Source organism: Prionailurus bengalensis, chromosome X (genome assembly GCF_016509475.1).
Source record: "Prionailurus bengalensis isolate Pbe53 chromosome X, Fcat_Pben_1.1_paternal_pri, whole genome shotgun sequence".
Lineage (NCBI taxonomy): Eukaryota > Metazoa > Chordata > Mammalia > Carnivora > Felidae > Prionailurus > Prionailurus bengalensis.
Genome location: NC_057361.1, coordinates 36,025,604 through 36,041,565, shown reverse-complemented (window position 1 = coordinate 36,041,565; position 15,962 = coordinate 36,025,604). Strand labels below are relative to the sequence as shown.

General features: G+C 40.6%; 1 protein-coding gene and 1 long non-coding RNA gene across 2 annotated transcripts in view; one reads left to right on the top strand and one right to left on the bottom strand.

The window, feature by feature from the left end:
• LOC122477637 overlaps positions 1–5,278 on the bottom strand; it is a 183,067-nt gene extending 177,789 nt beyond the window's left edge. Inside the window, exons 1-2 of the long non-coding RNA XR_006295748.1 lie at positions 5,093–5,278; positions 111–285 (exon numbers count right to left, since the gene is read on the bottom strand). This is a non-coding gene — a long non-coding RNA (uncharacterized LOC122477637). The remainder of the gene's footprint in view (positions 1–110; positions 286–5,092) is intronic.
• A 76-nt stretch (positions 5,279–5,354) lies between these two features.
• The window catches only part of MED14 (mediator complex subunit 14), a 65,533-nt gene continuing 54,925 nt past the window's right edge, over positions 5,355–15,962 (top strand). The window contains 3 exon segments of the mRNA XM_043570869.1: positions 5,355–5,946; positions 10,897–10,923; positions 13,240–13,345. Coding sequence (XP_043426804.1) covers positions 5,732–5,946; positions 10,897–10,923; positions 13,240–13,345 — 348 coding nt within the window. The 5' untranslated portion in view covers positions 5,355–5,731.

Here is a 15,962-nt window from a genome sequence, read left to right as displayed (position 1 = left end):
GGGCAGGGAAAGACAGTAAATTCATAGGTTATTAGGTGAAAAACCAAATATAAGAATTATTACTCCTAAGTGATGATGGTGGTAATAGTTAATATTTATAGATCACTTACTGTTCGCAAATGTTAACTCATTAGTTCTTCATAGTCATCCTCTGAGGTAAATACTATTATTACAGATGAGGAAACTGAGACCCAGAGAAGTGAAATAACTTGCTGGAGAGCATTCAGATGGCAAGTGGTCAAGCTAGGACTTTAATCTAAGTGGTCTGACTCCAGAGACCATGCTCTAAGAGAAAAAAAGAGAGAGAGAAGACTACTTTAGTCTTGTGGTAAAAAGAAATATTCTTTGTTCACCAAACCATTTCATTTTCTTCCTAGGCACACAAGAAGACTGTATTTCCCAGCTCCCTAGCCTTTATTTAAAAAAAAATGTATTATTGAAGTGTAATTGACATACAATATTATATTAATTTCAGGGGTACAACATAGTGATTTAACAATTCTATACACTAAGCTGTGCTCACCACGGAAGTGTAGTCACTATCTGTCTCCATATAACATTATTATAATATTGTTGACAATATTTCCTTTGTGGTACTTTTCATCTCTGTGACTTACTATAACTGGAAAGTTGTACCTCTTAATCCCCTTCACCTAGTTCATCTACCCCTCACTCCCTGACCTACACTGAAGCATTATTTACAGTAACAAAGACATGGAAACAACCTAAGTGTCTGCTGATAAATGAATAAATAAGATGTGGTATATGTACAGTGGAATATCACCCAGCCATAAAAAAAGAATAAGGTCTTGCCATGTGAGACAACATGGATCGACCCAGCTCCTAGCATTTAAAAGGGCTATGTAACTAATTCTGACTAACGGAATGTGGGTGGACATAGACAAAATCTCCCAGTTAGAGCGATGGCTTCCCAAGATAGAAGGAGTCCTGGGGCACCTGGGTTGGTCAGTCGGTTAAGTGTCTGACTTTGGCTCGGGTCATGATCTCATGTTCGTGAGTTCAAGCCCCACATTGCGCTGTGTGCTGACAGCTCAGAGCCTGGAGCCTGTTTTGGATTCTGTGTCTACCCCTCTCTCTCTGCCCCTCCCTGGTTCTCACTGTCTCTCTCTCTCAAAATAAATAAACATTAAAAAAAAAAAAAGGAGTCTAGATCTCTGGGTTACTACTTAGAGAGAGCCTCTCCATCAGGTACATCTTTACTGAACTTTGTGAACACAAGAAATAAACTCTTACCATGTTAAGTCACTGAGATTGGGGGTTTGTTATGGCAGTTTGTATAAATTATACTAATAGAAACATTTTAATTTAAACTTAAAAAAATTATGAAATCTTGGGGCCCCTGAGTGGCTCAGTTGTTTGAGCATCCAACTTCAGCTCAGGTCATGATCTTACGGTTCAGTTCAGGCCCCATGTAGGGTTTTGCACTGACAGCGCAGAACCAGCTTCAGATTCTCTGTCTACCTCTCTCTCTCTGCCCCTTCCCCCTCACACCGTGTCTCAAAATTAAATAAACATTAAACATTTTTTAATTATAAAATCTTTATAAAAATATTGAAAAGTACAGAACATATTTACAATCATCTCTCTCTCCCCAGATTTAATAGATATTAATATTGTCACATATCCTTCAGGTTTTTCTTCAGTAAACCCATTAGATATAACTAATAGCTAATATCCCATAAAGCACTACTTCGTCCCTTACCCCTCCCTAGAAGTAACTACCATCCTGAAAGTGCTATCATCTTCATTGACATTTTTTACCTTGACTACAATATATAAAATTAAAGTTATTTTGTGTGCTTTAAAAATGGACAGATAAGAAACAAAACGAATGAGTGAAGGAAAAAAGAGAGAAAGAGAGAGACAAAGCAAGAAACAGACTCTTAAGTATAGAGAACAAACTGATGGTTACCAGAAGGGAGGTGGGTGGGGTAATGGATAAAATAAGTGATGGGGATTAAGGAGTGAACTTGTCATGATGAGCACAGGGTAATGTATAGAACGGCTGGATCACTATATTGTATATCTGAAAATAATATAACAGTGTATGTTAACTATACTGGAATTAAAACTAAATTTTAAAGAATAAAAAAATAAAAATGGACAGAAATGGTATCAAAAAAGATGGCTGTTTTCATTCAGTATTGTTTTTGAGATGAATCCATGTTGGCACATGTAGGTCTAATTCCTTCACTTGAACAGTTACATGGAAATATAGTAATTTACTTAACCATTCTACTGAGACAGTTAAGATCATATGGTTTGGCTTCTACAATGCTGCAATGGAATTCCTTATATATTCCTAATATCAAATAGCCAAGGGAGGCCTCCCTAAGGATTTTCTCATTTAAGCTGACACTGGAAGGATGAGAAGCCAGAAACATGTGATGAGCTGGGAAACAAGTGTTTCCCATATCTGGAACAGTGGACAAGCCTTAACACTGAAGGAACAGCATGTGCTAGACCCAGTGTGGTTACAGGTGTAGTGAGCGAAGGAAAGAGTAGTAGGAGATAGCAGTGGAGAAGCAGACAAGGATCACTCTCTTAGGGGCTTTGGAGACCACAGTAAGAAGTTTGGGTTTTCTTTTATAGGCAAAACAATTAAAGTGTTCTCATTTTTTTCTAGGTTGGTCAGACCATACTCAGAGTGTTGTGACCACCTTCCCTCAACTTCACCATGAATGGAGCATCTACTGAATGAATGCAGTTACTGCTTTTGCTCTCTGTTTTAGAGGAATTAATTATAGTATCTCACAAAAAGTAAGAAAAAAACTACTTTTCAATCCCTTTCCTACTCATTTGTGTCTGAGGGGCAGCTGTATGTTTCAAAATGAAACTATATTTATCACAATTTCATTTTTTCCAGCAAAAGGGCTTAAAAGGAAATGTTATTTCATTTTTCCATATTTTGCAATCAATTTCTTTTATTAAAATTGGACTGGCTTCATGAAAGATTTCAAGTGTTTAGTTCAATTGAAGAGCCACGGAAGTATCATGCTGCTAGTTCTGAAACTATCTGAAGTGTGACAGAATCTGGTGATGACCAAATAGAGGAACAATTGAAAAATGTGAAAGAATTATGTATATATACTGTAGTGCCAAACATTGTACTGTAAGTTTTAAAATGATAAATTATAGGATTTCCAAAAGTGATTTGGATGTGAGTCATTCCTTTAGTAACTCCGCCAAACATGCTAACATTCTTTCTCCATCCCCATTCATTTCTTCTATTTGCACTTCCTGTATTTGTTTAGTGGCTACATTATCAGCTTGGGAGGGAGGGTTATCACTTCTTTCAGGAGCTTTCATTTATATTACCTCCCTGATCACCAACAACTCAAACATAGCACATCTCACAGTTGTATTAGTAAGATTTTTGCCCTATTTTCCTTTAGAATATCGTTTTTAAAAGGTACTTTTCAATTTTTAAAGGTATCTATTGAAACAGAAATTTCCAAAGATTTTAATCTGACGGATGTGAGTGAAATTTTCTCTATCCTAAAACAATTTTTTTCATCCAATTAATTATTTTCCTTTCATTTGCAAGCTGGTTGTGCTGTCTCTAGGTAGAACCTTACTGCCAAATTGAACGTATACCAAAAGACATGGTGTATAATAACTGTGTTTAATATATGCAATAAGGCAGAGTTAAAATCCTATCAACATCACACAGAATCAGAATCTGAGAGTTAGAAAAGACCTTAAAGACCACCTTGTACAACCACCAACTTTCCTGGGTATGTGATCATCAGGTTTTTTTGTTTGGTTTTAAGTCAGTAGTTCTCAAGAAAGAGGGAAAATCTTCAGTAAAACAAATCAAAACAACTGCAAAAGAAATGGTACCATTCTAGCCAACATAAAAATTTGTTCCCAAAGGTAGCTTGCATAGGGAGGAATGATAATCTCTGCCCTCCAGCAAGGGGTGTAACACTAATGCGTTTTGATAAGTATCATGATGATATTGCGTGTAAGTGTGCTTTAAGGTCCCAAAAGAGGGAGCAAGCGACTATACTCCAAAGGTTACACCTTCAGAAGACAGGTGAATGGCCTTCAGGAATTACTGAGAATTACACAAGTGGACAAGAATAAGATTATTTTGGGGCGCCTGGGTGGATCAGTCAGTTAAGCGTGCGACTTCGGCCCAGGTCATGATCTCATGGTTCATGAGTTGGAGCTCCACGTCAGGCTCTGTGCTGACAGCTTGGAGCCTGGAGCCTGCTTCGGATTCTGTGTGTGTCTCTCTCTCTCTGCCCCCCCCCCCCTCCCCCAGCTCATGCTCGCACTCTGTCTCTGTCAAAAATAAATACACTTAAAAAATTTTTTTAAAAGAGTAAGATTGGTTTAACCTTAAAGAACAGCAAGAGTATCTCTTACACCTAGGAGTTACAGATAGGAATCTGCAAAAATGTTTGAAAAAAGGGTAGGAGCATTTGACGTTTTTTAACAATAGACTTCTACGTTAGTTGCACATCAGAGTCACCTAGGAATCTTTAAAACCTGGAAGCCCAGATCTCACATCAGACCACTTAAAGCCGCATCTATGAGCGTGGCATAAGTATTTTTAAAACCCCGCCCCCCCCCCGCCCCCGCCCGGTGATTCCAACGTGAAGGCTACATTGAGAATCACTGTTTTAAAGCAGGAAGCAAAATTTTGAAGAGGAAAAGTGGAGGCAGAACATAGAAGAAAAACTGAAAACCCTGGGAAGGCAGGGCGTCTACCGCAAGGGCAGGGACAAGAAAGAAGGGAGTGAGAGCCAGCGGTAGAGGATTTAAAGGCTGTCTCTGTGGTAGAACTCCCCGGATTTGCGGCTCGGTAACGAGGTCGGCATATGTCCAACTCCATTAAAGTGAAGTTATTCTGCCAGCAGCCCTGCTCTTATCCCCCATCATATTTTCTCGCATCTTTTCCCACAGTTAAAAAAAAAATGACGGAAACGTTTTCTATCCCACGAAAGGCGCATGAGCAGACTGTGGGAGGAGCAAAGGTCTGAGAAGCCACGAGAGCGCAGCCGCAACAATTTCTTCGCGACTCCAGAACCACAACTCACGAACATCTAGGAAGGAAACCTACCCAGCCGCGTTCGCCCCGCACTGGGGAGCGCTGATAAATACCTCAGGGTACATTGGAGCCTTTTAAACACCGGAGGGCGGCGAGGGCAAGGGCGGGGCAACTACTGACGTTAACGGTGACGTCCATGGCTCCGCCCTCACACCCGCTTCCGGCGACGCGCGGCCACCGCTTCCGCTTTCCCCACCCGCGCTCCGGCCCCGCCCCACTCCCACGCGCCCCCAAGCGTCACGGCACCGGACAGCCGGAGAAAAGGCACAGGTTGCTGTCGGAAGTCCCCCTGCAGGTTCCCCTTCCGCTCTGCCTAACGACTTCCGTTTTGGGCCGTCAACATGGACGCTGCGGCTGCTTGGCGAAGCGGCCTCTGATCGGTTGCGGAGGCGCAGCTTCTCTGCGGAGGCCTCCCCGCTTCCCCGCCCTCCCCGCCTCTCCCCCGCCCCTCTCTCCAGTCCCTGGGGCCGGCGGGCTCGTTGCTACATGGGGGCGGGCCTCCGCGGCCGGCTCACGGCTTCCTGTTCGGAGGCGGCCTGGAGGTAGGCGGCGGCGACTCTGCCCGCGCCCACTTCGGCGCGGTGACCGAGCGCCCGGGAAGATCGAGGGCTTCATCTTGTGCCGCTGCACCAAGCCCGGCCCTGCGCCGCCATGGCCCCAGTGCAACTGGAGAACCACCAGCTGGTCCCTCCCGGAGGCGGTGGCGGGGGCAGCGGCGGTCCCGCCTCAGCCCCGGCGCCTCCTCCTCCCGGAGCTGCCGTGGCGGCGGCAGCTGCAGCTGCGGCCAGCCCCGGCTACCGGCTGAGCACCCTTATCGAATTTCTGCTGCACCGGGCCTACTCGGAGCTCATGGTGTTGACGGATCTGTAAGTGCCGCGAAACCCATGCCTGCTCTCCAGGCACCCCCCCCCCCCCCGCTCTTCCCGCCCAACCGGCTTAGATAGGCTCGCACCTCCCTCTCTCCAAGGGGCTGCTGTTTTCTCCTTTCCTCTGGGCTAATCTAGAATTTTTGAACTCTTGGGGCTCAACGGAGGTGGAGGAAAAGCTTTGCATTTGGGGTCTTTCTGGAGATGAAGCAACGGACACTTGTTAATTATGCATGTTAGACTTGCACTGAAAATCTCATCTTTGGGATTTTTGCTCGAGTTGCCAACCGAACCCTATTAATTTCTTGGTTGGAAGCTTTTTAGCCGAAAGCCCACTTTTAGGGTTTAGGAATACATAATATTCGAATTCCTAAAGACAGGAAATCTGTTTTACAGCGTCTTGACGGTACATTTTAAACGAAGGTTGTAATTGCTTCTGGCAAAGTTTGAACTCAGGAGATGTATTGTGTATAAGATAATCCAACAATTTGGAATCCAAGGTGTGTGTGTATGTGTGGTTTTTTTTCTGGAATGTTTGAGAGTGTTCTGAGTCTTAACGCCTTAAGTGTAAGTAAAAGCTGTAACTGGTCTTCTGTTATTGTCTCTTGGAGTATGAAGGGAGTTTATAGATCACTAAGTTACCAATGAAATGCCATGGGACATGATTAGGGTGTTAATCCCTTCAGAATAGGATCAGACTACACTAATGATTTTTAGTGTGTGACGAAAAGGCATTATAAAATTGCGGGTATATGTACTTTACTGTTTTACATTTTTAAATCCAGGTTCAGAAAAACTAAGAATTATAAGTTTTTAATTGTAGTTTTTATCTTTGATCTATTGTTAGATTGCAGATCAGTATTTTCAAGTGGAACGTTAATTTGTTACTAGAGACTAAAAATATTTGTTTGCAGATGAATGAAAGAGTTAGAATAGGTTCTCCTTATTCCTGCAAAACATCATTCTCAATTTGGATTTGTTGTACTTTATTGAATGGAAGAGAAAGAAGACTACCCCTGCCTAATGAGAAACTTAAATAGCTGTCATGATTAGGTGTCGTAGTAATATACCTGTCTGAGCCAATTACTGGTAGATATCATGAAAATTTAAGAGTATCCATGAGAAAATTTCATACATGTAAATGTCACCTACCCAATGTATAGCTAGGGAAAAATGTTGAAAACTGCTATCAGTGGTTGTATAATTTGTTTTTTCGTAGAGGATTTGTAGAAATTCTTCGAGCTATACTGCATTCTTACTATTTTACAGTTTAGTTATGAAGAAACATCTGTTTTACTGCTGTAGAATAAGTACATAATTTTAATCCTGCACCCTTTATATGATGATGATTCCCAAACTTCTATCTTCAGCAGAGACCCCTCCACTGAACTCGACTCTATATCCAAACGCCTGCATTTAAATACCTAATGGGTATTTCAGTGTACCAAGTCCAGACTCAAACTCCTGATTCCACTTGATCCCCCCCCCCCACCTTTCCTGTCTCTCTAAAGAGTATCTCCATTCTTCCTGTTGTTGCTTAGGCCAAAAATTGGGGGTAACTCTTGGCTCTTCTTTCTTCCAATCCTACACCCAGTACGTCAGCAAGTACTGATCATCTCTGACTTCAGAATCTGACCACTTTTCAACATTTCCATCAAGTGTGATTCCTTTGCCCCTGTTAACTGCAGTAGTCTGCCATCTGATATCTCCACTGCTAGCTTGCCCCTTTACAGTTTTTGTCATCCATAAAATAGGATGATCCTTTTAAAACTTCTCACATCTCTCCAGCGGTTCTCCATCTATCTCACTTACAGTAAAAAGGTTTTATAGTCACCTATATATGGAGTGACCATAAAAGTTGTGGTCCAAGTCAGGACACTTTTGAGCATGAAAGGTGGTGCTGTTAATAATAATGTTGGAGCAACAGGCACAAACCAGGACTATCTTGGGCAAACAAGGGTACGTGGTCTGAGCCTTCTCTCTCTCCCTTACCTCTTTATCCTCATTTCTTTTTTTTTTTTTTTAATTTTTTTTTTTTTTTTCAACGTTTATTTATTTTTGGGACAGAGAGAGACAGAGCATGAACGGGGGAGGGGCCGAGAGAGAGGGAGACACAGAATCGGAAACAGGCTCCAGGCTCTGAGCCATCAGCCCAGAGCCTGACGCGGGGCTCGAACTCACGGATCGCGAGATCGTGACCTGGCTGAAGTCGGACGCTTAACCGACTGCGCCACCCAGGCGCCCCTTTATCCTCATTTCCAAATACGCTCCTCTTTGCTTATTCTGTTTCAGCCACATTGCCCTTCTTGATGTTTTTTCATAGTGCCAGGCACACTCCCACCTTAGAGCCTTTGCTCTTCCCCCAGAAATCTGTGTGGTTTGCTTTCCTATTTCCTTTAGGTCTTTGTTCAGATAGAACTTATCACAAAGACTTTCTCTGACCACCCATGAAAAGCACTCTGCCCCTGCTGTCCATTCTTAACTCACTTTTTCTCTTAATCACTAGTGGGTACTCTTAGTTTATTGTGTCTCTTCCTTACTGGAGGCTCCATGAGGATGGGGATTTTGATTTGTTTGCTATGTTCGGTGGGCCTAGAACAGCGTCTGGCACATAGTCGGGGATTAAGTAAGTATTTATTGACTTAACACATCAACAAATGAATTTTTAGAATTGTAATTGCAGACCATGGAGTATTTAACAGGAAAATACACTGTTGTTCTTAATACTTAGAAAAGAGTAAGATAACTCTTTTCTCTTTTGATTTGTGCAAGCCAAAATTAGTTTGAGAACTTACCTTGGAGTTCCTAAATCCTGTGTTTTCCCTTGTTCCAGCTGGAAGCTGTCAGAATTAACGTATTGATGCAAAGCTAGTGTTCTAGGTATACTTAATACGAATCTTATTTCTGCCACATTTGATGCTTGTTTGTGAACTATTGAAAGTAAAAAGGACCGCCTTGACAATTTCAGTGGTTTGTTTTGGGCCATGGATTTCTGGTTTTTTTCCTTCTCCTTGTCTATCCCAACCTCCTTACACACTCTCATCTAAGAGTTTATACTCTGCCTTGACTTTTTAGGGATGTAGGTCCTACTTTTTTCTTCTTTCTTTTCTTTCTTTCTTTCTTTCTTTCTTTTTTTTTTTTTGCCTGTTTTAATTAAAATTAGAAAATGCTAAGATCTCCATCACATAAACTTGTCTTATCACACTTTGGTGTAAGTTTCTGTGACTTCCAAAAATTTGTGTTTTAGGGCTTTTGCCCCAAATGGTGGATTCATTATCCATAAAGGAATTTTAAATAGATTAGGAGGAATTGGGCGGGTGGGGGGGTGGTGGTGGTGCAGGCAACAGAGCCTTATAATCTTGGTCCCCAAAATGATACCACCTCTGAAATGAGGTGATCCTTTTAGGGTGTCCAGGGCAGGTGGAAAGAGTTGGAACAATGTTTCTTGTTCTTTGTGGAAAGAGTTGGAACAATGTTTCTTGTTCTTTGTGGAAAGAGTTGGAACAATGTTTCTTGTTCTTTGTGGAAAGAGTTGGAACAATGTTTCTTGTTCTTTCTACCGCAAAATCTCTCCTCTTTTGTTTCTCTGTGTCTGTTAAGCACACACAAGCATCCATGATTCTCATTCTTTCCCTCCCTTGAGGATGAGGGTTGTGGCTCCTCGGGGAGTGTTAGGAGCTTTCACATGTAGAGGAACTTACCAGTAGTTGTTTTTACTTGTAGTCTTACAAGGCCTAATGTATGCTTCATCTGATCTGCTGGCTCATCCAGCTTCTACCCAGCTTCCTTTATCACCAGATCATAACTTCAACTTCTGTGTCACTGTCTACTCTCCGAATTGTAGTTATCTACAAGCCAGAGCTCATTTTCATAGTTTCCCCTCCTTCTGCCTTGAATCTCTGGTTTTGTTTCTGCACCTGTGGTCTGTGGGGGTGGGGTGGGGGAGAGGATCTAAGTAGTTAAGTGTGTGTTCTTCAAGAAGTGATTAGATGTGGAGCTCCTGGGTGGCTCAGTCAGTTAAGCGCCAGACCTCGGCTCAAGTCATGATTTCACGGTTCATGGGTTCAAGCCCTGCGTCAGGCTCTGTGCTGACATCTCAGAGCCTGGAGCCTGCTTCAGACTCTGTGTCTCCCTCTGCCCCTCCCCTGCTCACGCTCTGTCTCTCTCTCTCAAAAATAAACATTAAAAAAAAAAAAAGTGATTATATGTAGAGGAGGTTTTAGAGTTGCTCAGGCAGTTGAATCTTGGGCCATGGGATAGGGGTTTCTAGAATGTGGTGATTCATGAGGCTAGATCGGGACCTCTGTAAACATCAGTGGATGTGAGATTGTTAAATAGTATAATTTAACAGGGAAAATGGTGACAGTGGTAGCTGGCTGTTGTACTGGAAAACTAGCAAAAAATCAAAACCTTATTGGAGCTGTTTAAAAGTAATCATTTACAGCTAACCACCATGCAACGTTATAATTACCATAAAACCCTTGGCTGACACTGGTCCTTTTGTGTGCTTAGCTTCCAGTTTTGCCCACCCTAACAAAACATGGAGAGGTTATTGCTTGGAGGCAAGGTTCCATTGGATACAGGGAGGCTGACAACTAGTATTCTGCATCCGTGACTATTTTGGTTTTAAAAGAGTATTTTCTATGACTCTGTGATATAGTAGTGTGCGTAACGTTAAGACTTGAGCTTTTTCAATGTTTGAGGCTCATGCAATACCTTTTGGAGCATTTTGAATGGAGAGGAATGTTCCTTTGTTGATTTTTGTCCTTTATGGCCATATTGCTGGAAACTCATAAAAAAGAGTAGGTAGCCACACAAGCTTGTAGTGGCTATTGATCCAGCTTTTCTGAAATGCTAAAGTATGTAATAGAGTCAGAATAAAGACCGTTATCATTTTGATGAAGGTATGCATATATTTAGTCAATTTCTTTTGTGTTTTTTCCTTCTTAGACTGCCAAGGAAATCTGATGTGGAAAGGTAAGTATGAAAAAAACCTTAAATCTGTGTCTGTGTTGTTAGATCTATGGGAGTGTGTATATGTGTATGGTATATGAGAGAGAGGGAGAGAGACAAAGTGTGTGTGTGTTTGTGTGTCTGTGGGTGGCAGGGCTGTGGATTGGAAACCTAGGCCTAGAGAACCCAGGGTGACGTTTCACTCCATTTGTTTAGGGGGCCCTGGGAAATGTGGTTTCCTCATCCTTGACAATTCTTGGTGTGAGACCAGCTCTGGACCTTCTGTTCTAGAAACCTTTGTTGAGTCACTGACCAGGTCAAGTCCTGAGGGGGGTAGAAAGATGTAGAAAACTTAGAACTTAATAAAGAAGCTGAGGAACAGATTCACTTTAGAAAGTTGGCTGCTAGTTTACCACGATGCCAGATATCTTTAGAGAATTGACATTTGCCTACTCCGTTGCTGCTTTATAGTTGAGATAATTGTTACTGAGTTGGAGTTGGGGGCTTAAGACATAACTAGACACCAATGTTTCCATAGGCCAAGGGAACAAGATAAATTAAGGTTTCAAGGCAATCCTGTGGTAGAGATTTAAATTGTGGCTATAGTATAGACTACTTGACTGCATCTTTGGCACTAATGCTCCTTGATTTTTTTTTTTTTTCTAAAGACCAAGTCACTAGGGAGGATTTATTAGTGACTATGCTCCATCCCCACCACCAGCTCTCTTTCTGATGGAATTAGACTGAAAAGGCAGAGATGGGGGAGACAGGTTGGCTGGTCAGTTTTAAAGGAAGGAAATGAAAATCCAGATTTCTTCTGTCCACTCTGGGGTAGGAAGGGAAACTGGACCTTGGAAAAACAGACTCATGCTGCTTATCACCTGAGATTGCATGGTGTCAAAAAGATCACGTTACGATAGTTTACAAAGGTGGGTGTTTGCTTTCAAGTAGAGGAGCTCATTTGGGAAAGCAAGTTAATAATATACAGATATGCTTGCTCTAGGAGAGCAACCTCACCTGCTCTGTAAGTTGTTGCTGAGTTAGAATGATGGTGCTAATTCTCCTAGCATGGAGGTGGCTGTCAGGTTGTAATGTGCGTTGAATATTTTTTCTGTGTTCCAATCTTGCCTGTGATGCTCTGGTAGTTTTATCTCTTAAGATCCTTCACAGACAGTGGCAAAGAGTCATAACTGTATCTGTGTCCTTGATTCTTCTCTTTGTACTACCACTGATCCTATTGCTGGCTGAATCTTAAGCCTTTCACGTTGTCTGTGGGCTCCATACACATGCTTTCACTAGGAGTTAGACTCTGTAGTCAGTCAGGATTATACTTCAACAGAAACTTTTGGTTGGGTGCATTGCCTCATGGTGTTGCTGTTGGTGAGATGCAGGCATGCGGTTTGGATCTGCAGGTCATTGAACAGCTGTACTGAGACTAATACAGGTTAGAGTCCACTTGGCAGGAGGCTGATGTCCTGCTGGGTTCTGTCATCAGTCCTGGCCTGTTCAATATTTTTTTTTTCGGTATCTTAAGGCAAACTATGAAAGTGATTTTCAGTTTTATAGCTGACAGGAAATTGAGAGGTCTAGTTCACACATTGATTGACAATGTAAAGCTTTTAAGGCTTTATGAGGAGATGATAAAAATACGGATGAGTATCGGGAGCAAAAGCATCATAGTGGGTATAGCATAAAAATAGATACAGACTGACCATCTAGCTGTTACTTTTAGTAGTCAACTTACTTTCCTTAACTTTGTTTAGATAATTTAATATCTAAGCTTGTCGTTGAAATTAGTTTGGTAAAGAGTTGGATAGTTCTTTGATTATTCAGCTTTTTAAATCATGCTCTTGCAAGATGGGAAATGGACCCTTGCTTTTGTAGAAGTAAGACAGTTTCAAGCTTTGGTAAAGATCTATTTCAGTTCCTTTCTTGTACCAAAAAGGTTGCCAATTCATAACTCATAACCACAATTACGAAATTCCTAACTCCTAATTTGATCTCCTCTGTGACCTGGTTAACTTCTATATTGTACTTTTATATCTGTGAATTGGGTATATTTTAGTGAGCAACTTTTATTGTCCTGCAAAATTCGTTTTTAAAATGTGATTCTGATTTGTTACTCTGATACTATTGGATTTATTACCCTGAAGTAGAAAATTATAAATGCAGCCAGTATGCAAAATGTGACAATAATTCATACTTATAAATATTTTAGGTGATTCATTTTGTTGTAATGGTTATAAACAAAGATTGAGTCATATTTTAGCTCAGATGAAATAAATTGTTAAATATTCTTTTCAACTATGTTGGTTCATTAAGAATTGTTTTATTTTATAGGAAAATAGAAATAGTGCAGTTTGCTAGCCGGACACGTCAACTCTTTGTTCGATTATTAGCTTTAGTAAAATGGGCTAATAACGCTGGCAAGGTGGAAAAATGTGCGGTGAGTTAAACTTTTGATTATGTTTTATACTAAGTAACTTTTTGGAATGTTAACTTGTAATAGATATAACTTTTGATTTTAGCTTAAATTTATATCTGCTGATTTGTTTGAGAGACATTATTTAAGTGAGTAATTCTGTATGAAAATGTGTAATATATTTCTGTAGAAACTTAGTATTTGATTACCTGACTAGAAAAAAGAGTAGGCCGTATCTGAAGACATTACTCTGGAAGACATTAAAGACAAAGACTTGAATTAAAGGGGGGAACAGCCTTACATTTGTACACTTCCTTAAAGTCTGCAAAGTGCTTCTTGAATTTTGCCTGTTCTTGAAAACCCTCAGAGTATGGCAGAGTCGGTATCTTCTTCTTGTTTTACAGATGAGGGAATAAGGTTTTTAGAAACTAACTGGCTTCAGTCAGGGCCACAGAGCTGATGACAGCATTTATCTGTTTGCTGTTCATCTATTCATTCTCCAAACCCTTAGTGAGCACAGAGTATAGGGTATAGTGGATGACACCCAAGTAAGGCACAGCCCCTACCCTCAAGAAGCTCATAGCTTTTAAAAAAAATTTCTTTTAATCTTTATTTATTTTTGAGAGAGAGAGAGAGAGAGAGAGAGAGAGAGAGAGGGAGGGAGGGAGGGAGGGAGACACAGAATCTGAAGCAGGCTCCAGGCTCCGAGCTGTCAGCACAGAGCCTGACGCGGGACTCAAACCCACATACCACAAGATCATCACATGAGCTGAAGTCAGACATTTAGCTGAGCCACCCAGGTGCCCCAAAGCTCTTAGTCTTTTGACTGTTACATACCAGAGATGCTAAAATCTGTGCCTCCCTCCCCGCCTCCCCCACCGAAACAAAAAAAAAATTTTGAAGCTGTATTCAAGAAGTGTTGAGGGAAAACATCAGTAGGGGTCTTGTGTTAGCCTGTTGAGCTCCTAACTTGGGGAGGATGGTGCCTCCCAATTACTCCCTTCTGTTTTCCTTTGGTCATTTCCAGTGAGGAGAATGGAAAGAGTAGAGTACCTTTTCATACTGGAAAGGGGAGGGTAATTATCATAAAATGAATAAAGTCCTAAAATAATGAGAGCATTTACTCACTTTAATTGAGGTCTGCTCTACAAGGTCCAAGTAATCTAGCCACTAGTCAGTTTTATTTGGAAAGTGGGTAGATTCTCTAAGTGAGCTTGATACTGATGCTCATATTCTTTTTTTTTCCATTCAGTTATGTAATAACATTAAAATTTTTTTTTGTCAGTTTTAATAGGTGAAGGCAGAAAAACAACTTTACTTTGGTTAAATTTTATTTGAGTCATTTTTAAATTCTCTTAAAGTTTACTAGACTTCCTGGATAAATTAAAATTAGCAGCTACCCACTTAGCATAGAGGTACCATAACAAGTGTATTTTTAGCACTCTGACAAGCTAAGTCTAGAATATTTTTAGAGTAATTTTATATTTGCAAATCTGTCAGGGTTTACCTATTCCATAAAATCGCACTTCGGAAAGGAATCTACAGCACAGTTGTGTTTCTGCACGTGATTTCATGACTTCTCACCTCTGTTGTAGCCACTGCATTCACTGCCCTCGATTTTACTAGGTTCCTTTATCGTTAGACCCCAAGTCTGTGTGAAAGGTGCTAAAGTGAAAGGAGAAAAGGGGCTGTGAAGAAGTTGAGAATTTTAAATTCTAGGAGAATAATTGTTTTTAAGTTAAAAATAAAACCCAATCTTCATTGAAGTTGATACTCCATTCCAGCTCTACCAACTAAGCTAGTGATCAAACTGGAAGAATTCTACCAAGACACAGTCTAGTCACATATCTTTTGTCTGTAGGAGTAAGCTGTCATCCTTCTATATAATATCAATCAAGGGTTTATTTAGAGGGACAGTATTTAGTACCATACATTTTCCTTATGGGGGAAAACATTCTTTTATTCATCGGTTGTCTGTTGGTATGATAGGGAAGTTAAAGTTTATATTCAGAGGGTCTTTTGTACACCGTAAAGCATCATACAAAGAATGGTTTTGATTATAAATATTAACAAACAGACTCATTCCAAGCTTATTTATCAGAAAGTTTTACAACTCATTGTTCTGGAAATTTGGACACCAAATGTAGTAAATCTGTTTTGGCTGAAATGAGGTAGCATGGTATACTGTTTCTAAACAGCCTGGGGTTTCTTCTCAATAATTAATTTGGAGCAATCTTTTCTTAAAGATGTTCAAACTTGCAGTGAAAAGTTAGGTGTCACTGAAGTAAATCAAATCCAAGTGTTCAATTTTTCAAATCTGGTGTTAAATTCCTAATTATATCATAGGTATTTCACTTACCTGTTTAATACTACTGAGTTCAGTAACATAGTGTCAGGGAAAATCCAAAACTCTTGGTTTTAATATTGAGCCATATTGTAATTCATCTTTCATTAATTGAAAGTAGAGTATTCTTCTATTAGTTTCTTGAGTTGGCTGTTCAAATAAATCACATTCTGAATGAAGTCTCATATTGAACTTCTGTAAAGTTTTGGTATTTTGTGAATGTAGACACAGATGTGTTTATGTCAGGTGTAAGGTCCATCAACTGAAGAATTAGAAGATTATTCATGTTTTAACTCT